This window comes from Cyprinus carpio, chromosome A1, assembly GCF_018340385.1.
Source record: "Cyprinus carpio isolate SPL01 chromosome A1, ASM1834038v1, whole genome shotgun sequence".
NCBI lineage: Eukaryota > Metazoa > Chordata > Actinopteri > Cypriniformes > Cyprinidae > Cyprinus > Cyprinus carpio.
The window spans coordinates 29,812,798-29,836,445 of record NC_056572.1 but is presented as its reverse complement, the minus strand read 5'-3'; the positions used below and the strand labels follow the sequence as shown (position 1 = coordinate 29,836,445).

At 34.7% G+C, this 23,648-nt stretch overlaps 1 protein-coding gene across 3 annotated transcripts in view; it reads left to right on the top strand.

The window, feature by feature from the left end:
* neurl1aa (neuralized E3 ubiquitin protein ligase 1Aa) overlaps positions 1-23,648 on the top strand; it is a 56,088-nt gene that overhangs the window by 14,111 nt on the left and 18,329 nt on the right. The window contains exons 1-3 of one of the 3 annotated variants that reach the window (XM_042761561.1): positions 1,532-1,806; positions 19,491-19,732; positions 21,033-21,354. In XM_042761561.1, coding sequence (XP_042617495.1) covers positions 19,631-19,732; positions 21,033-21,354 — 424 coding nt within the window. In that variant the 5' untranslated portion in view covers positions 1,532-1,806; positions 19,491-19,630. Of the gene's footprint in view, positions 1-1,531; positions 1,807-11,600; positions 11,918-19,490; positions 19,733-21,032; positions 21,355-23,648 lie in introns of those variants that run through there. The other 2 variants (XM_042761552.1, XM_042761542.1) reach the window with 2 other exon arrangements.

Here is a 23,648-nt window from a genome sequence, read left to right as displayed (position 1 = left end):
GAAACAATTTTTGAGTTCTTTAGTTTTAGTTTATTGAATTTTGATGTTTAGTGCTTGAAAAATTACATACAAGGTTTGTTTTTCTAAATTATTTAAAAATTGATATAAATAATAATAAATATAATGTTAAAAAATATACTGAAAACAAATAATGTCTAATATATAATTTGCTCTCATGAGATTGACCATTTATTGAAAAAGAAAAAGTTTGAGGCCCACTTTGTTGCTTATTCAATTAAATTCATATGTAATTCATATTGAAATGTAAAATGTTTTATTCAGATAAACAGCACTGCATTGTTTCTTGTGTAGGTGGTTCTTGGAGACAGGGACACTATTTGTTGTGTCTATATGTTGCAGAATAGAAAACCTACCATATTTTGAGCCTTTGATAATATATCTGCCATATTGTGGGACATTATCCATTCTCTCTTTTCCTCCTCATCTCTGTCTTTATCCACCTCCACATCCAGGCCCTCGGGCCTAAACTGCACTGTGTGGGCCCCGGCATGTGTGCTTGGGTTTTTTGACCTATAGATGCCTTGTTGACATAGCGCTCAGTACTGCATAAGCTGATAAAAATACAAGTGTTCGGGCTACTGTGCTCAGGTCCTGTAGTATTACACAATCAGATCACTGGACCGTATACTTTGATATTTTAATATGAAAGATTTTAGCAAGTTGACTTCACAGTAACTTTAACATCTAACTTTAACATCATACACAACCACACACTGATGCTGCTTCAAAACCTACTTAGCTGCAATCAGAAGCAATATGTTAAGAGATGGCATTCAAAATCTATTATTTTTAAAATCCATTATTATTATTATTATTATTATTATTATTATTATTATTATTATTATTATTATTAAATTTTTTAAAAAATATTATAATAAATGTATTTATAATTTACATGACCTACATTTTATATATATATATATATATATATATATATATATATATATATATATATATATATATTATTATTATTTTTTATATATATATATATAAAACACCATACATATTATTATTTTTATTATTAATATAATACTATAATAATATCCTCTTTATCCACATACTGTAGGAACCAAGAGTAAAACAATTCCTGCCTCACCTTTACATTTACACTACCTGTTTCCGCTCTCCGTCGTCTCTTTCTCTCTCTCTCTCTTAGGATAATCTGGCGAGCGAGAGTCGACCCATGTGAGGACGGGATTACACTTTTATTTGCAGAGCTTTTATCCTGCTTGCCATCTGTAGGTACACGAGAGAGACAGAAAGCGGCTTTGACTTTCAGGGACCATTTCTGTCCACTCTGCTCCACAAATTATCACCTCACATGTGAGCAAAAAAAAAAAAAAAAAAAAAAACTTAGTTTGCTAATAATACTTTTTACTATAATTTTATAATTTATAATTACTTATTCATAGTATTATTTAAATAATAATAATAATAATTATTATTATTATTATTTAGAGAGAACTTTTATTTACAATTTATTTTTGCTCACAAAACAGCATTGTATGATGTTCACAACTGTATACATTCCTGAAGATGTTTTTGAATTTTATTTAAAATTTTTAAATATGTCTATACTGCATTTTGTGTGTGTGTGTTCCATAGAGGAACGAAAATCTGGTTTTCCATGATTATGTCCCCTTTAAATCTTTTACCCACTGTCCTTAAAGTCCTCCTGCAGCAGAACTCAGCTAGAGGTCAACACTTCACCCTTCTGGATCCGTCTTGTCCTTCTTTGCCTGCAATTAACAGCACTGCCTGCAATCTGATCCTGGAGCCCTACAGGTGACTCCTACTGTCAGCTCATCACCTCCCCTGGAGGTGTCTGCTTCAGTTCCTACAGCGCTCCAAAGTGTCTCCCAGGCAGACACTGTAAGTTAGATTCCCCCTTAAGTGTGAACAGAGAATGCCCCCTTAAGTGTGAACAGAAGACCAAGAGAACTAGAGTAAAGAATTTTCTCAGAGCGGAGAAGAATATGATATCTGACACATATAGCAATGCACAGGCATGGGCAGGTGTCAACACAATCACTCATAAACATACAGCATATGCAGTCACACAAACACCTATTCTTGTCAGAATCTCCTATAGACTCCAAAAATTTAAATAAAATAAAATAAAATAAATCTGGCATCATTTACCACCCTCAAGTCATTTCAAGCTGCTCATTTCCAAAAAAAAAAAAAACCTTTAACCCAAGGATATTGTTAATATACTATTATAGTATTTATTCTTATTTTTATTATTCATTATTTGTAATTCAGATATATTAAAATGTATATTATATTATATTATATTATATTATATTATATTATATTATATTATATTATATTATATTATATTATATTATATTATATTATATTATTTTAGGACTAATTTCAGTTAGGTGCTAGAACAAAATTTCTTGTTTTATTTTGAATAATCTGGTATTTGTATTTTTAAGCTTTATTTTAATTACCAAAAACATTTTAGTTAAGATTAACCCAACACAATCAAAGACACTCTCTGTTTATGATAGAAGGATTTTGGACCAATGAGAATTCACTGTGGGTGGGGGGGGGGGGTTGGCTACCAAACACAAGGCAGATTTACATGGAAATCTGTTTTACACCTTTTTGCATTATTTAAAGTTTAATTAAGACATAACTTGAGCCAGGTTTTACAATATTTGTGAGGAAACAGGCTATCAAAACTATAACCAAACACTCTAATCATCAAGCACATACTGTACACAAACAAACATTTCACAACAAGTAAACTGAAACAGATAAATAAAGCAAATCAGTTTTGTAACTTTTGTAGACGTTCTCTGTCCTCAGAAAACTTGGCTGGTTTTGAAAAATCTCAGAATATAAATGTCCTGACTTCAAAATCTCCTCTGTGTCCTTCCAACGACTCTGAGAGTAAGAACACTCACCTTAAACACTATGTAATATCAGGTTCTCCAGGCCAGAACTGTGACCAACTCAGTCAACACTGAGTTATAATAGCAGCATTTGGCATATGCTTAATATGACTGTCAGACCCTGAGCAGATGTTTAAATATGTAACAGTTTTCTTGTATGCACAGTGTCTTGAGGGAATCTGGGGTTTGTGATCAAATATGTTGTGGTGTGTAAGTTTGACTGTTGAGCTTCTTCCACACTGTGGTGTGCAGCCAGATTTCAGTGACGGATTGGCCCAAATGTAATCCTGAAACCACAGAGTGTATTAGAGCTAATACTTGTGGCTTCACCTCATTGAACATGCTTTAGCACCGACTCACAGTCCAATATATGTCCAATGCTCAAAGAGAGTATGTGCCACCAGAGAGTTTTAAAGAGAAACAAACTTTCTTTCTTTACTTCTTTCAGCTCTTTTTACGCTTCAGTCACTTGCACACAAAGCTATGCATTAAAGCCTTTGTTTGCGGTAAATGTCCATAGCTATGAATGTTAAACTGTTCAGTGTTTAACTTTTTATTTTAAAGTAAACATTTACAGTGAAGTACAAAGTTGAATAGCTGAAAGAAATTAATAATTTTATTGAGCAAGGATGTATTAAATTGATCTAAATTGACAGTAAAGAATTCTACATTATTACAAAACTTTTTTTTTTTTTCAAATAAATTATGTCCTTTTAAATGTTCTATGTATCAAAGAATACTGCAAAAAAAAAATGTATCACAGTTTCCACATAAATATTAAACAGTGCCACTAATAACATCGATAATAAGAAATGTTTCTTGAGCTCCAAATCAGAATTTTAGAATGATTTCTAAAGGATCATGTGACACTGAAGACTGGTATGATGCTGAAAATTCAGCTTTGCATCAAATATATTCAAATAATAATAATAATAATAACAGCTATTTTAAATTGCAATAATATTTCATAATATTACAGTTTTACTGCATTCTTAATCAAATAAATGCATCCTTGGTGAGCATAAGAGACTTTTGCATGTATTGCAGTTACGCACACTGCTACCCTTCACTACTGATCTCAGGCTGAACCTGCACTCTGTCCTCAAGCCAAAAACCCTTTACAAAAAGCCTGAAACATGTGCAGCCCAGTAAACTGATATAACATCCATGTTGTTAGATGCGAGAAGGTCACACTAACTGCCCCTATAAAATTCAAAGGGAAAGCTCTACATGATTTTGTGTTCCAGTATAGTGCTAACAGCTCAAACTGAAAGCAATCACAAATGGTGCTAAAATCACAAGACTGCTACATAAAAGCCTAAATCTGAACAACCTCATTTTATCTTATCCAGTCCAGTTCTGGAAGATCATTCCAAAAACTGCAATCATCAACACAGCCCATGACTGATGCAGAATCAAATTTATGTCAACGCACTGTATGAAAATATGGAACATCTGGAGTGGATTAACACTGGAATAATGAATAATAAACTGCTTGTAATGATCTGATCATTCATTTCCATGATGCACATGATTTCTGCAAGTAATACTAAATGGACAACAGGAAAAAGGGCCAGCGATAATGGCCACTAGAAAAAAAAAATCTATATATCTGTATGTCCATCTGTTCATCCACCCATCCATCCATCTTATCATGTATTTATTATGGCAATAAACTATGCTTCAGCTATAAGAATATCTTATTCTTAAGTTTCATACAACCAGCTATAAGGCTTCTTTTCGATATAATCCTGCTCAATCTGTGTGCATGCATGCCTTTATTATTAAACCTCATTGACAGATCCTATTACCACTCGACTTTCATCTCGTCTCATTGGTTCGCTGTCAGCTCACGACTCTCTTCTCTTTTATTAAATCCAATGAGTCCAACCCTCCACCCAGAATGTACTCTAAAATAAGGGAATATTATGTCTAAAATTAATAAACACACTAAAGAGAGTTTAAGACAGGGGCATTCAACAGGAGGCTCGCGAATTATAGCATGATCTCAGTCTTTTTTTCTCAGATCTTTAATTATATGTGAATTAAAAAAAAATGCTTTAAACAAAAGCACAACATTCAAATGCAGCTTTTTAAAATATTTAATTCCTAAATTAAAAGAAGTATATGAACAGACACAAACCAAAGAGACATACTTTTTTTTTACATATATGTATTAGGTTACTACAACTGTGTGCAAATGATACGTGAATATGGTAATCATTCATCTGATTTTTATTAACATTTGATACCATGGTTGCACCACAGTCATTTTTGCAAGCGGAGCTCCAGTATTGAGTTGTTTATTTCTCTCTCCCTGCACATGTCTGTAATAATGAGAGCATCTAATGTTTCTTTGTAATATTTTGCACATGGTATGCTGCTGTACAAGAGATCTGTATTTGAATGGTCTTTTTGTTTAGAGACTTTATGAGTGTGTGTGCATGTGCGTCTATAGACCCTCCTTGGTTTCTCTCTGCAGCTGCCTCCATATTTAGTTACTGCAGTGACTCAGTAGAACAGAGAGAATAATCTTTTCTACTCTTGCTATAGTTTGGATTTATTTCACCTACACCATTTGCTATGGTATGGTTTATACACAAAATTAATTTTTTAGTATCATGGCAATACCATGATGGTAATACCATGGTATTCTTTGATGTAACTTGGGCTACCAACAACAGAGAAAAATCCAGATGGCCATACCTGGCTCTAGATGGGCAATGCTGGCTATGAACATTTGCAAACAGCATCACATACTTGTGTAGTTGGAACAACAACTCTCATCTCAACCTGTGGTTAGATAGCTTCCTGTTACTATGACATGTGGATATGAAATGTGGTCACACTTTATTTTAAGGTCCAATTCTCACTATTAACTAAATATTAAGTTTTTTTTTTTTGCTCCTAATATGCTGCTAATTAAAAGTTAGTAAGGTAGTTGTAAATTTAGGTACGGAGTAGGTTTAAGGGAGAATAAAGCATTAATATGTGCTTTATTAGTACTAATAATATGCAATATACATGCCAGTTAATACTGAGAATTGTTCCTTTAACGTGTTAACGAACATGGTAGCTTATGTGCAGTACAATCTATATCTCTCATTCCATTTAAACATATACAGTATAAACACATTACATTCTATACATTTTAGCGTGTCAACAGACAGCACCATTTTGAAAGAGTGCACATGCATAAATGTTCAAGGAAACCTGGAAGATGACACAGGAAGGAATCTGTGATGAACTGAACATCAAATAAAGCAAAACAAAGGGAAACAAAAATGAAATGTGAAATAGCAACAGTATCTCAGAGAAACTACGTTGCTTGGAGAAACAATGCTGCTGACTGAATGAGCCACATGTGTGCTGGAATAAAATCACATAACATGATTTTTAAAAATGAACGGCTTTCTGTAGTTTGTGTAAATGAACTATGATCATTTCACATTAATTGCATTAATTGCATCACACTGAATTGATTAATTAATAGATGTTATTACACTATATGCATATTAAATATTAACAAAATTCTTTAACCAACATGGTTCAAACGATGGATGTGCAACTATGTTACTACAGTTTTGGGAAACAGTTGTGACTAGCTAGTTAATTTAATTTGGTTAAGATACGTCGTTGTACAGCAAACTCACCCCTGGTCAGCTTGGTATCACAGTACATGCCATATTTAATTCTTCATAATAAATGTAATTACATAAGCACCTTTGTTTGGCCTATATTCCCTGCTGGAACGCTATTTCACATCTGTCAACAATTTCTGGCGTTTATGTTAACCATGCAGGGACATACAGGGACTTTTGCAACTCTTCATATATATCTTCTATTTATATATATATATATATATATATATATATATATATATATATATATCATATGGGTCACCAACTAAATCAACTCACCTAGCCTTTTCAGCAGACTCATCATAATGACTGATTAAAACTGATTTATATACATTTTTTTAATGTTAAATGTGAATGTACTGTGTCTTTCTTTATCTGAGCAGACATGTGTGATTTGAACCCTGTGCAACTGTGATCACTGGTTGTCGTGGAAACCTCCACTATTCTGCAGCTGCTGTTCAACAGCAGATGATGGCAGTAAAAATGAGAGCGTGCACACACAACATTACACACAGAGACACACACCTTTGGGGGACAGGGAGTGTTTACTTGTTACACACCAGCTAGCACGGCATGCTACTAGCAGCAATGCCTGTCCTTGATCAATATTATCAAGTTAAATTTGGCTCTGGCCTGCAGTTTTCTCATCTACCACCAAACAAAAAGAAGGAGATTTTCAGCTTGAGGCATCGTGACTAAACGTATCATTCAAGAGTAACAAACCACTCAAATTCACAACAGCACATAATGGGAGCACATACAGTCTTAAAGGCCAACACATCACCCGAACTGGACATTTAATTTATTTAACATCAGCTACTAAAGAACACTCAGTGTCAGACCGTGCAATGCAATAGTGAGATTGATTAGTGTTTATCCATATGTCAGGAAAAGTCCCCGTATGGTTAACATAAACGCCAGAAATTGTTGACAGATGCGAAATAGAGTTCCAGCAGGGAATATAGGCCAAACAGAGGTGCTTATGTAATCAGATTTATTATGAAGAATGAAATATGGCATGGACTGTGATACAAATCATACAATAGTATCCATGGCTGAGTTCCAATTAAACACAACCAATACAATCTGTAGGGGTAAAATAAGTAATGGATAATGTATAGGAGAAATTAAACCCAGACAAAGTAATCTTCCCTAAGGGTTTATTTTGCAATAATAAAGGAGATGTACATTATCCTGCTTATCACATGACTGCTTGTCAAATATATAGAAAATAGACATGAATTTTTTTATTAGATTGATAGTATTGTATTATGTGAAAGAAAGATACAGCAGAGAGATGCAAAGCATGAAACTAGCACAGTTACTGTACATAGGACATAGGTTATATAGTTTAATAGTCATTATACAAAAATATTGAGCAATCAGAATCATGTATTTCATAAAACAGAAAATCTTTAAAAAGTGAGAGAAGCCCTAAGTTTACATTAATTTAATACATATTTAATACACTTACTGTATTTGATACTGTCGCCTGTTCATTTTCCTATCTAATGATTTTATTTTATCAACAGCTCTATTTCCATTATATATATATATATATATATATATATATATATATATATATATATATATATATATATATTATATATATATATATATATACATAAGATAACTAACAATAATAGCATTAACATTAATGGATAGATAAGAAAAAATATATGGAATATAAAAAAAGATAGCTTAATGCAAAGTAAATATTTTACAGATAATATTTTGCTTTACAGGTAATAATTTCCTTAGACTTTAGTACATTACAAATATACAAGACAATTAAATACTTTTGCAAACAACATGTCTTTTTAATATGGTGCTTTATATTTTCTTTACACATTATTAATGAGTAAAAATATATTGATTGCCTGTATATTTTAAAGGGGACAACGGATTAAATTTATTTCTTTTTGTTTTTTGTTTTTGTTGTTTTTTTTCTTGCATTTAGCATCTCTGCCTGCTCAGAAAATCTGAAAGTAAACATGCAACCAGTTTGTTATGCCCTGTCTGAGCCTGAAATTGTGTCATCCAGTGAGCTGTTTTAATTTGCAGCCAGTTTCTAGATAGCTAGCTATTTGAATAAGACAACCTCAGAAAGGCAGCATTTCATGCGCCTTGTGTCCACAGGCCCCATGGAACAGAGGGGTGGGGTGAGCAGTAGCTCATTATCATTTAAAGAGACATGCACTGAAATAGGTTGCTGTGAACAGAGCTGTTTTAAAGAGGTAAAAAGGTGTTGTTTTACATGACCATTGAGGAATTTTAACCAAAGTATGGTGCAGACATTTCATGAAAACCCTAAAGAATCAACCCAATTTGTGGAAAATGGGCATCTGATGTCCCCTTTAAGTTCTTTGGCATCAAAAAGTTCCAAACCTCTTTTCCAGAAAACAACAAAAAGCCTAGTGAATGACAGTTTTTGTGGAATAATAAATGCTAATTCCTTACCGAAACAGTTTCAAAACAATCAATTAACTAACCAACTGACAATGCATTATAGAACAGATGACATTATAATAATTTGAGGTTGAAACTGTGTGCAGGTTTAATTGTGAGGTCTAATTATAAAATGTAAACTAAAGTATTCTGACACAGGATGAGGAATGCAATGGATTGCTCTCTTAGCAGAGCCTCTCTAAAACATTTTTTCTTTCTCTGAGTGTATTATGTAAGAGAATATGTATCTGGAATTAAAAAGAGAGAGGGGCAACCTCGTGATAACCTTAAGCAGCATGCACAAACACAATACACACACAGACAGTCAATCTCAGCAAACTCCTCTGTGACTGCAGGATTGACGGCGTATCTGCAAAGGGACATTCCCACTTTGGGATCTGAATCCTAAAGGTCAGCATAATAGGCCTTGGCTGTCTCCCCAGCACTAAAATGCAGGCTGGGGTTCAGCCGCAGTGCTTTTCAAGTCATCCATAAGTGCTGTGTCAGCATCGCCTGTCTCTTGGTTCTAATGAGGATAGTATTTCACGGACACTTTGCCAGCCAATCTCCAATTTTAATGTGCTTCCAGTCATTTCAGGTTTCAGAGTTTATCTATTTTTATAGGTATACAAAGCAATTACCATAAATCTGTTTACCCAGAGTATATGGGGAGAGTGGTTGAAATCCATTTGGTCTTTGCGGTCGTGCCATGTAGCTACTACTTCCTTTTAATTTCATCATCAGTTTTACAGTAACCTGAGTGCAGGAACAGGTACACACAGGAATGCATATATATATATATATATATATATATATATATATATATATATATATATATATATTCTGTCTACCTATTTATCTATCTATAAATTTTGTTGTCAAGATACACCCCCCCCCCCCATATATATATATATATATATATATATATATATATATATATGGGGGGGGGGTGTATCTTGACAACAAAATGTAATCAACCTGATGAAAATAAATCAACATCATGATCTTTTATTACAGTAACTCACAATTAAAACAACCCAAAAAACACTAAATGGCAAACATGCACTGTCATATTTCTCAGAGGAGGTTTTTGTCAGAGGACTATTAATTTCAAGTTGTCATATATTGTAAAAGAATATCGATTCATCATTCATAGCAGTGCTAATGAAAGTCGTATGACAATTCCTAATTCCTGAACACAAAAGTAGCACTAGTTTTGAGCATGGGCTCCCAAAAATGTGTGCACCATGTGTGAGTGAGAGAGCACCAATCAGCCCATCGTTGTGGAGTAAGCGATGATTTCATTTTGATCAAAGTGGTGGTGTTCTTGAGCGAAGGCCTGTGGTTTATTATGGTTGCCTTTAAAATTACAATTGTTAAAAAAGGGGAATGCAAAAAAATAAAGTAAATATTATTGCTAACGTGATTTTAGTGGATAATGTTTTCCACGTAATCAGAGAGGCAATAGTGAGAATGAGTTTAGTTGAGTTTATCTCCTCTCTGCCCCCTTTTTAATCACATTTTTTATTAACTTGTAACAACGAAACTCTCCAGCTCTTTGTTTATTAACTGACTTACATTTACATCATTTTATAACATAAATTAAATTCTGCCATGTCAGTTCTAAAGTGTAATGAATTAACCACCCTTTGAACTGTCTTGTAGATAATACTGGCCAGAGAAATGATTCTTGAAGTGGATGGGTTAGCAGAACCTCAGATCAGTGGAGTGACAGTAAGTAGATTGACCCGAGATGACATTAACAGGTCATAACTCTTAAGGGTCACAGAAGAAAGTCAGGGAGGAAAGGAATATGCAGCCTCCTCTAGAGTACAGTGGGGTCTTTAACAGACTAATTTAGTCATACTACTGAGATGTAGAGTGGGTTGGCCATATAGATTTTGTTTGGAGTTTCACTACATCTCAAAGACGTGACAGAAAAGTGATCATAAACATAATTTTCCCATGTTTTGCCATTGTTGTTTGCTAAAAAATATTCCTCTTTTGGCACATCCTATTTTCTTCAAATTGAACTCTGTACTTCCTCTTGAGATATTATTGTAGGTCAACCACATTCTCCCGACACCCAAAAGAGCATTTTTGTTCACTGTAGTGTTTTTGTTAAATACCTGAGAACACGCCTGCTGTATACTGCATATAAGAAATATATTTTAATTTATTACACCATACCATATTTCATTAACGAAGCAAGGGTTTTAATACAGGTGGCAAAAACATCTAATGATTATCATGCATTTTATTAATTATTTATAATTTACTTCTTTAATGTGTTATAAAACTCACCAGCCTCTTCTCCCTTTGAACTTTGACCTTAAAACTGAAGTATGTCATGAAATATAGGGATGTTTGTTTGTTTATAATTATTAATGTATCATTGTGTGTTTATATTATACCTTGCACTTATGCGGTAAACCTTTTTAAATTTTTCTAATATTTATTAGTTTCTAGGACTTCCAGTTCCAATTGCTGTGTGTGTGTGTTAGGTTATTTAGGTTAGGTATAGAATTGGTTTTGTTTTATTTTATTTTATTTTGAGTTCCTGAATATTTTGATAGGTCTGCGTGGGTCTCGGAATGATCTGAAGCTACACTGCCTGTAGTTGAGGGGCGTGGCACCCAGTGAAGCACTCTCAGACTCCGCCTTCTATGTAAATGAGTCAGTGTGGCGCTGGTGTCCGCGCGCTCAGTCAATGAGCACCGAGACAGGAGGAGTGTCCGACTGTTTACATCTCGCTTCGGGGGCCGAGAGATATTTTCCTCCAGCATTATGTCGGTGTGGAATTATCGCACTCTCAACCTTTGAGAAATAAAGGCGGCCAGCGCAAAACAGTGACCCGGTGTTGAGTCATGGGAGGCCAGATAACCCGAAACGCCTTGTACGGTGAGGAACTGCGTTAAGGATCTACATGCAACCGCTGAATGATGTTCATTATGTTTGCCTGCTGATGAAGGCTCCGATACGCGCTGCTTCAGCTGTACTGTAAAGAATAGACAGATAGAAGAGAATCTAGATAGAAAACGTCTGCCTCTAAATGTCACATAGGTATTGGAATACTTGCAACAAAAAAAACACAATCGAGCACAAGTCATAGACTTAATGTAGATGGCTTTTGTATGGGTTTCTTGAGATTTTGCGCTCCAAGGAACCATTACACGAGCGCGTCTCCGCGTCCAGGCGCTTGTGTCAGTGAACGCGCTTTCGACATGAGACGTGTTTCCCCCACAGCAGCTTGAACGCGTGAGAAAGGGAAGGGAATTTGTGGGGATTCCCTCTGTTGTTGGGAATAAGAAGGATTTACTGCGGGTTTTCCACAACCTTTCATTTTATTACTAACAAGCCCGTGAAGCAGCTGGTTTAATAGAGAACCAAATAAATCAATAAATCAATTGATTAGTTCTACATATAAATACACAGTTGTTGATTACACACACTAGACTTCTAAACTTGCAACTAGTAGGCTTTCTATTTTTTTTATGTCAGTGTTTTTTTTAGTAATCCACTATCTTCTTGAATTTCACTCTAACTATTCATTAGATACTAGAACTTCAAATTACAATACTGATTAGTATATTCATCCAATTAAGCAGTTGTTACTATACCAAATCATGGTAAAAATAAATATATGGTGGTGTATATGTAGATTCAATATGATTTAAATGGCAGGTGTTGATCTGGGCCTGCAGGGCGAATGGGAGAATAATCTTCAGTGTTGGAAGGTGACTGTAACTGAAACAAACACCAGCAGTTAGTTTATGTAAATCTCTCCGTCTTACTCCATCTCTGAGTGCAGCTGATTGGCCTGGAGTTAATCTGAACCCTTGGTGGATCTGATCCACTTGATCATTAATTCAAATTAAAGCACTATATCACATCCAATTAGGTAAACCAAGACTAGAGCTATAACAGTCCAGTATGTGTAGTAGCACCTGGTGTTAGTAAAAAGTGCACTTGTTCCATGAGGAAACCCCTGAGGAAATTTCTGAAATAAAATAAACTAATAGATAAATAAATCACTTTGAAAAGAAAGCAATACTAGTGCAATAGCTTACATTCAAAACAAATCAGTCTAGTCTGAAACGAAAACAACATTTGATTAGAAGCATATAAAGTATTTAAAAAAATTAAAAGCATACGCAATTGTTTAAGGCCTTGACATTGAGCTGAAATCTTTTTAATTTTATCTTTGGAGACTATTAAGAAGATAAAGGAAATGATGGGAAGAAAAGGTGAAAAAACAGGATTGGGAAATGACGCAAGCCAAACAAAAAACATAATTTTTGCTTAACATGAGCACACACACCCCTGCTTTGACATTATTTTAAGTTTATCTTTGTTTAAAAAAATAAAATAAAATAAATAAAAAATTCCATGAGAACAAATGATTTAAATATTTCACCTTCCAGTTCCCATTTCTGAGGAATTTCTTTTAGTTCTTGCAGCAGGCTGATGGGATAGAAATTGCTTATGCGGATACACATGCATCTTTCACCTCATATACTGTAAATTGCAGTGGTTTATACGCACTTGTGTGTGTGTGTGTGTGTGTGTGTGTGTGTGTGTGTGTGTGTGTGTGTGTGTGTGTGTGTGTGTGTGTGTGTGTGTGTGTGTGTGTGTGTGTGAATGTGTATGTATTTAAGGCAATTGGGTGTTTCTCATGCACCTCTGGACCACATCCTGGCCTCTGAGGCAGGAAAGAGATGAATAATAAGTAATTTTTAAGTAGAAAGGCTGGTAAAAATGGAACATTATGACAGTTTCAGATATTTCCCACTGTCACTAGACCAAAAACAGAATCAACTCTCCACCTTAAACTGGAAATATGTGTGCAAATGGAAAGTTAAATGCAAATTGTCAGTTTGCTTCCAAGTGTTTTTGCATATACAAATTCTCTGGTCTATTCTTTTTTTTTTGCACCATATCTGATTTGCATAAGTTTACATAATACATTTTGTGCAAAGAATGGCGTTATCAGATGGTGCAAAGAATTTTTAGTAGGGATGCACTGATATAAAAATCCTAGCTGGTACTGATAAAACGAAATTTATAAAACCAAAAGTGAGCATCACAACATTTTAATGTACAATATAATTGTACTATTTGTACCATTTATCTGACTCAAAGATTACATTTACAGTGTTATTAAATGTCTGTAAAGAATAACTAAGCTAGTGTTAGATGACCGCAAAGGTATGAAAGGTAAGAAATGCACATGCATAATTAAATATCCAACACTTGCCAATATATATATCCAATATTGACCAATAAATTAAAACTAATTTTGGCTAATTACCAATATGGTACCAATATATTGAGCATCCCTAATTCTTAATCAATTTCCCTCTAAACATCAGTGTTGAATGAGTTATTTGCTGCTTATTTGTTTATAATGGAAAGTATTGAAATTACTGAATCAATTACCATGGTGTTATTTTGTTGAATTCACAATGAGACAGCCATGCACAAACAACATGAGGAAACTGTTAGCACTGGAGATTGTTTGGAGAGGAATTTTTAATGGGGCATGTTTGGATTGATTATCAGTGATTGGTTGACACGCAGACACAGAGTCACTGCGGTGCGGTGACAGATTTCTGAAAGGCAAACAGAGAAGTTCTCTTATGCCCTGCTGTGGTTACATCGCTCAGTTTCTGTGTCGTGACTGAAACACATGTCTGCAGGTCAGGTGCTGATGCTGCTAAGTAACCATCCGCTGCACCTCTGCGGAGCACAACATCATTGATGAGTCATTTAATACTCTCTCTCACTGCAGAAATTAAATGACTCTGCCACACACAGCTGTTTATGTACAGATCAGATCACCTAGGAGCAAGCCAGCCATGGCAGAAGGCCAGCGCTTAATATGTTCTGCACTCATTCACCATACTTTATTGCCTTATGATCAGATAGTTGCTAATTGGCTTCAGAACACAGTTACAAACACAGAGATTAACACATACACAGAAAAATACAAGTGCTGTCATTTTTTGTAATCAAAAATGTCATTAACTGTGTCTTCAGTGTCACACGATCCAGCAGAAATCATTCTAATATGCTGATTTGGTGCTCAAGAAACATTTCTTCTTATTATTATCAATGTTAGCTGTGTTGCTTAATATCTTTATGGAAACCATGATACACTAGCATCTAAAAGTTTGGGGTAAGTAAGAAACACATTTTATTAAGCAATGATGCAACTCAATTGATCAGAAGTGACAGTAAAGCATTTACAATGTTTCAAAAGATTTCCATTTCAAATAGGCTAATAGTCACAATATCAGAATGATTTAGTTAGATTTACTTGTGCAATTTAAGGCTAATAATGTTCTGAGCTGTTAATAAACGAAAAGACATTAATGTATTATATTGCTGATGTTGATACTAAGTGCTAGTGTGTGTTTTCTGAGTTGAAGTGTGTGACGACACTTGAGTGAGGGTTTTGTATAAAGCGGAGACCAGAGGGTGTTTGCTCTGCAAGGTGAAACACTCTCTGTTATTCTTGTTGTTTTAAACCAGAATAACTAAACATATTAGCATATGAATCTTTAGCCAAGCTTGTTGTGGTCACATGACATGCCTCTCACCTGATTAGAAGCATTGTATAGTTGCCAAGTATCTGTACATGGGTTCTTAAGATGCCAGTTTCAGCTGATCTCACACTTATGTTCCCATTTTATACGATTACTTATATTTAAACATTTAAGCAAAAAGTCTGGTTTGCAACTACATTTACAGTATTTGAAATACAGCAATGGTTTTCGGATAATCTTTTACATAAGTTAATGAAATCTAACTGTTTAATGATTCAGGAAAAACAGATTCTCAAGTAGATTATTTACATTCTGGTGTCCGATACCTAAAAACAACTTTACTAATAATAATTACTAGTACAGGGGACATGTACTTACAGTAGAACAGTTAATGTGATTACCAACAGAGCAAATTAAAAGCTAATTCCTAGATAACAGATCAGAAAGAAGGTCAGTGCTTGACATACTTAAACATAAAATACATTTCTTATAACAATTATTTAAAATTAATTTAATTCCGTTTTAATTTATTGAAAATTTATGATATCTAAAATGTACTGAAAACAACCTCCTGTTTCCCTGTTGTGAACCTTTACAATGTAAAAAAAAAAAAAAAAAAAAAAAACATTCACCTTAGCAGATGATTGAGCAAATAATGATATCATCTGCATATGACCTGATGTGGCTTGTTGAGCCTGAAGCTTTCCCAGATAATACACACTACAAATGCATTACGCTAGGACAGGACAGTGTGTTTTAACACTGGAAAAGAACACACATCACCTTTAAAGGCACATCTAAAACTATTTTCCTGTCTTTTGTAGCTTTTAAATAGATGAAACAAAACAGATATTGTACTGTTTGTCGAATATATTTAGATGTAGACTTTGCCTTCTTGTGATGTATGTAATAAAATACTCTCAAGTGCTCCTTTGCAAGTCACTTTGGATTAAACTTTATGTATATTCAGCAAAGGAAACTGCAAACAGTCAGCCTCTGGATGTTCTGTTGTGAAAACAGTTCAGGAGTGCTGCAGGCCAAGCAGTTTTATTTTAACATTGAGTGTATGAGAGTGTGTGTGATGTGAGGTGTTTACACATAACATGACATTCTATGACCTACAGACAGACATCTGAACCTGCCCTGAACACGTCTGCATGGTAATGAAGATGTAATAGGGATAAAGATAGCAGCTACCTGACAAACCTATTCCACGCAGCAATGTTGAACCTGACCTTAGCATGTGAAGGTCCTCCTCTATAAAAAAAATACACAAGTGTGTTTTACTAAACCTCTTTCCTAATTTAGAAATTATCCAAAAGCCTTTTAAAAAGCCATATCCTGGCTTCACATTCAGTATAATTAAGAGTAATGTTTTTGAAAGTCTCTCTCATACTCACCAAGGCTGCATTTATTTAGTAAAAAATACTGTAAAAACAGTAATATTGTGAAATATTATTACAATTTAAAATAACTATCTTATATTTTAATATATTTTAAAATGAAATTTATTCTTGTGATGCAAAGCTGAATTTTCAGCATCATTCCTCCAGTCTTGTGTCACATGATCTTCAGAAATCAGTCTAATGTGCTGATTTGCTGTTCAATAAACCTTTATTATTAACAGTGTTGTAGTGAGAGTTAAAAATAAAAAAATAAAAATAATAATAAAATAAAATAGTGTTACAAACTATCACTACAATTCTTATTTAATTAAAATAATTATAAATAATATTTATACTTTTTTTTAAGTATTCAATGGTCTGCTACAGGCTATAGGAAGGAAACCAAATCCACATGAGCTAATTCCATGTAATGATTATTCATATGCTCAAGTGTGTTGACTCAGACCCCCCAGGCTGTTCTTTATGGGATGAACTTATATAAGAATCATTTTCTTTCCAATGGTTACCTCAAAAAAGAATGTGGTTACCATAGAAATAGCTGCATTATGATGTATTCGGTAGCCCAGGGTGGAATCTGCTCATTGTGTTTTGGGAGACTGTTTATGTCATTGGCTTCTATTACTTACAATCCGCGTTTGTGTCTCTGCATGTCCTGAGCTCTTACTGTATATTTTATGACTTGTATATAATACAATTAAGGATTAAAGTCAATGCAAAATGCTGTTTACAACAGTTTTTACTCATTTTTAATTTTAAAAAATTTTAATTGGGAAAAAATTTTATCAGATAATTAAATTAATTATCCATCAGGAAATGATTTAATGTTGATTTTAATTCAATTATAATTTCAATATTTTGAATAATGAACCTATAGTAAGTTGTTGACCAAACATTTAACATTGTTTACTCTGTACTAACTTGTTCCAATAATACGTACAATGTCTCTTTTCCACCTCAAACCCAGTTTAGTCAAAAAAATAGCATTTACTGATTTTTTTGCATTTAGCAGATTATACAGTACCAATCTGAAATCATCTTTCCCTGTGCAGACGGACTGAGAGAAAGCACAGACACTGAACTCAGATCAGCAGAAAACGGAAAGTTCTCACCATGGCAACGTTGCTAAGGAACATGAGCTGCTACTTAACCTCCATTTTCTGTCTGACAGCTGCAGCTCTTGTGTTTGCTAATGTATTCATTTCAGTGTACCCAGACTATGAGTGTTACACACAATGTCCGTCTGCTAACACACCTGCCAACACACACATTTACAGACACATGTATGCAACTTGCAAGGCTGAAAAGGCACCTAAGGTATATTAATGATTTTATAATACAACATTTTGTTATATGATGGTTTCACATAGGGTATTTACATGAGCCTGTGGTTGCCAGATATAGAAAACAACATTGAGTCTTTATTCTCATCTCTTGTGACGTGTAGCCTTATCTGCATTGTTCAGGAAACATGTCATTGCCCACTATCAGTTTTTACAAGGGACCACAATAGCTGAGAGGACTGGTGTCATCACTGAATCTTCCTCCAACTGTGCCATTACAGATCTGTGAGGGTGTGTTATCTTGTTAAAGGAGCCCCTTGCCAACTGGGTGAATGTTGGACATGAATGAATGCAGAGAGGATAGCCATACCCCTCATGGATGACATTGTCCCAACTGAACGCATTCCCAATCATTACTGTGCCTCTAACATGGATGTCTGCCTTCTCAAAACAGCAGAAATCATTACTCTGGCAACACCCGCATCTAGTCCAATAATGTTACTGTGTGCATATGAGATGCACAACCCAGTGGTTAGTGTTAACAGTTGGATTTGGGTAGTCAGGCAGCTTTATATATATAAAAAAAAAAAAATTGAATAAAAAGACAAGATATAAGGTTATATGACTGATAAATAGTATGACAATAAGATCTTTCCCGTTGCATATGTGCACTGTAAAGTGTAAGGCCTAGATTAGAATGCCTGTGTTTCCTGCACCTCTAATAATACTAATAATACAGTTGTGAGCTTGTAAGTGAGAAAACAGCTGGCTGTTACAAATGAATACATTGACAATCAGTCAACCCAATTTTCCATTACATGATTACAAGCAAAGACAAATCTGCAGTGCAACATACTGTCTGATTCGTAAACAAATCACGATAATTAAATGCTCTATGAAAAAGCAGAGGCATACAGTGAAATTGTGCAGTTCAGTGCGGCCTGTTGGGAAAAGCGAATCAGATTTATCTACAAAGCTAAAAATCACTTTGTCCAATAAAAATGCTGTACACAAATGCTGCGTGAAATGGGGTCAGACAAATCTCACCATGCAAGGGCTGATGCTGTTTTATGCGGTTCATTGATTTGAAAGTAAAGGCCAGGCTTAGTCATACTGAGCTAAGGTTTTAAACACTATTATAGCTAAGAGAAGACTTATTTCCACAACATTATGTATTTTTATATTACTTAAAATGATGGTCTGTACTTGTTTTTTTATTGGTCTTTTTTCTCTCTCCTAGACTCTCTGGGTGGACCGTTCCCCTCAACAGCTCACCGATGCCACCACAAACCCAAACGCTGTTTACCCTTGCATCTGTGTGGAGGTGTCCCTGTGAGCCCCCTTCTCTTCCACCCGAACGCTAAAGGGTCTCAGATAGTCATGGATCTAGCACAAAGGAGCGTCAAACGGCAGGCCAGCTTCTGCAATGCCATCACTTTCAGCAACCGGCCCATTGCTCTTTATGAGCAGGTCCGCTTAAAGGTAGGAACAAGGAAAGGCATGATAAATCTGGGGCAAGTTGAATATTTGGGAACAGTGGGATAATCTCGGGGGTATGGTGAGTCTGGAATACTCAAGTGGACGAAACACACAGGCGGATTTGAATCCTTCTGAGGGTCTGCTCCAGCAATGACGACGTTTATGTGACAAATATTCAACAAAGTACACTTTAGGTTAGAGGAAAATGTGTTTTCTCTTTCTCTATCCTTCTTAGTTTGTTCCTCTATTGTTACTGTACTTTAAAAGCACCATCCTAAAAAAGTTACGCAAGTTCTCACTTCCCAAGTCAATGCAGTAATAATCTAAAACAAACACTTTTACCCCAGACTATGGCACTCAATCTAGCCTAACCAGTTATTTGACCAACACACACAGATGGTTTTGTTTTTATACTCACCCGTTAGTCAAGTTTTAACCCTGAGTTTTATTTTAAGTTTTATTCTCAGTAGCGCAGAGCCACTCTGATAAACGTCACTGTGTTCTTGAAATGTTTGTAGTGCTTATTCCTGGAGTTACTGTAACTAAAACAGAGCTTCTCTACGCCAAGCACACCACATGACTACCCCTCAATTGTCCCCTAAGCGCAACCATTTATGATCATCACAAAATGTGCCCCCGTTTGGCCTTCAGCACTGCTACAAATAGAAATACAAGAGCAAACTTTGATAAAATTAAGTTGAAATTAATCACATGTAAAGGTTTTAAAGGACTGAACTGGAAAACTGTTTCAGCTCACAAGAAAGAAAAAACACAAAAGCAATGTAACTTAATATCTTCCCCAAAACAGATACAGTATGAGTTTAAATAGAGTATGGATGAAGAATTTTATGTTTGGGAAACAGAAATAGTTTTTGGTGCACCTAGTGGCACACTGCACCTTTAAAAAGTAGTATCTGCATTAAGTATGTCTCAAGTGATATGTATTTATTTTATAAATCAAAACTATAATTTCTAAACACTGTCAGAAAAAGGATAGTGGTACAACAGCTTGTCACCTTAAATTGACAATTTTGTTCCTTATCAACCCCAAAAGGTACATATTAGTAGCATATAAGTAGTAAATACATACGCTTAAAGTACTATTTCAAGCCTTTAAGGGGTAAATAAGGTACAAAGATGCCCCTTTCAGGGAACTGCCCTAGTGACAAGGTACAACTTATGATACAACTTTTTACAAAAAAATTTTTTCTTTTTTCTGAGAGTAAACATTTGCTATGCATTGACTCACGATGAACACTTTCATATCTTGTAATGATAGCAGATCCATTTTTTCTGTCTTTAGATAACTAAAAAGCAATGCTGCTGGAGTGGTGCTCTCCGCCTGGGCTTTACTTCTAAGGACCCATCTCGAATCAACCCTGACAGCCTGCCCAAATACGCCTGCCCTGACCTGGTATCCCAGAGTGGCTTCTGGGCCAAGGCCCTGCCAGAAGAGTTTGCAAACGAAGGAAACCTAATTTCTTTCTGGGTGGATAAGAAAGGGAGAGTATTTTACCGCATCAACGATTCCAGCCCCATGCTGTTCTTCAGTGGCGTTCGGACCACAGAGCCACTGTGGGCCCTCATTGATGTCTACGGTCTGACCAGAGGAGTGCAACTGCTGGGTGAGAAAATTAACTCTCCACATACAGTAGTGTAAGCCAGTTCATGTCAGGTCTAAATGTTCTGCTCTAACAGACTGCAAAACGAAACATTTTTTAATGCTAGCTTGATTTTTAAATTGGAAAATCCTAAATTGTCACATTTAATTCAATGATAATATATGGAAGATTGGTTTTACAGTTTACCAATAGCTTTTCTAAAACATTGTTCGAAGAATGGTTACATCGAACTTAGTTTGCATTTTATTTTAGGTACAATTTTTTTTTTTTATTATTTTGCACATATGTTTTACATGAACAAAATGTTTTCTCCCATTTCCTCCTAAATAGTTGCCATTTAAGGTTCTTTTATATGAAAACCTGTTAATTCACCATGCATGTGTGAGGCTGTTGCTTCTACTGTAACTCACTGTTCTTGATAGAAAATTAATGAATGTAATTTATATTTATAAATTGGAAAGTGCTTTTTCAATTCAAGTTAAACACAAAATATACATTTTGAGATAATAAACTGGCTGCTCTTAAACTCCAACATGAAAAACAAAACAAAAAAAGAACTAGAGAGCTGGATTCTGGACTGTAGTCTTGAGTTTTGAATGATTCATTCAGACCAGTTTCGTGAACTAAATCAATTTGTTCAAAAAATTTGACATCGTTACATCTCTAAACTAGGGTGCATTTCCTCCATTAGGTAATGTGCTAATGCTTATAAAGTTGTCTTGAAAAAATATTTTTTACTGTTTATGTAAGTGTATGATAAAGAATAGCTCTTGCTGTAAACACACAGTAAATCAGAGAGCTTAAACTTGAAGGCAGTGGTCTGTATTGCTGTATATAATCACAGTCAACACTGTTATGAGCAGAACATACCTTACGCCACGCTTTGATGCACCGCTCTGTGTACAAGTGTTTGTGCATGGAGGGGGCGGGGTTTGGCAGTAAGAGGCGAGACATTCACATCTCACACACATACATGCAGCAAGCTTTAATGCTGTCATCCCCCAGGGTTAATTATAGAACCAGGTCACATACACCAGAGATAGCTCCATTTATCCTAATTGAGCTCTGTGGCAATTGACGGCAGCCTCTCTGTCTGCTATCTGTCCACTGTGTGGGATGTGTTTCGTTATGTGTACGAGTAACTTTATCTGTACCGTTGCCTCATAAAGGACAGCGTTGACATGCACTGCTGAACCTATGTTCTTCGATGGTCTACTGGCACGCTGAAACCATAGAATTTTTGTGTGTGTATGTGTGTGTGTGTGTGTGTGTAAGATCTGTTTCACACCGCACGCAAAAGCAGTATGTATTTATTTCGCCCCCTATGGTAGCAGTATTCACACGGTGTACATACCCTTACCAAAAAGTTTCTTTTATTAAGTATACTTAAGTAAATTTCAAGTATATTTTTAAGTATACTTTATGTAGCAAGTATACAAATATCAGTGTTCTAGTAATATACTTGTAAGTGTACTCTTTCAGTACTCCTTGGGCCCACTTTCTAGTATATAAAAGTATACTTTTAAGTATACTTTAAGTATAACAGTAGCAAACTTTGAGTACACAACTAGTTTCCCTCTATGTTTGTAGTTTGTTCTGCAATTATACTAAAAGTGAACTTATAGGTATACTGATAGTTTACTAATAAAATACTTTGTACACTTTGAAGTATAGTCTCAGTAAACTACTAGTTTAGTAGTTTTATACTGCAAGTATACTCATAAGTTTTCTTTAAGTTAACTTTACATCATACTTTAAGTATACTACTATGTCCCTATTTAGATTTTAATTTGTATATATATTGTTATATGAATATCTGAACATACAAAACATCCAAAGAAAGAACAGGGTATGTACTTGTAAACAAAAACATTTTATTCTAGCTTCATGCATTCTTTTTTTTAAATACTTTAATGTGGGTAAGTTTCATAAAAAAAAGAAAACAATAAAGAAATAAAATTTTGAACAAAAAGCTGAAAAAAGACTATGAATTGGATCCTCTTCAAATCCTCTTCATCGGTCGACATTTTATTCATAACTTTACAGTTTTGATGCTGTTTCATGTCAGATGATCGTGTTACATGTGTGGTTTCTTTTTCTTCTTCACTTGTTTTTTTGGAAAATTCTGTACAGAAGATGTGTACTAGCACCCTCTACCGTATAAAAATGAAAACATGGATTCTAGGAGCACAAGTATAATTCAAATATATTTAGACTTTTTGTAAATATAAGTCAAGTATACTTAAATGTCATTTTAAGTATATTTCTGAGAAGTACATGAAGCCCAATTTCTGAGA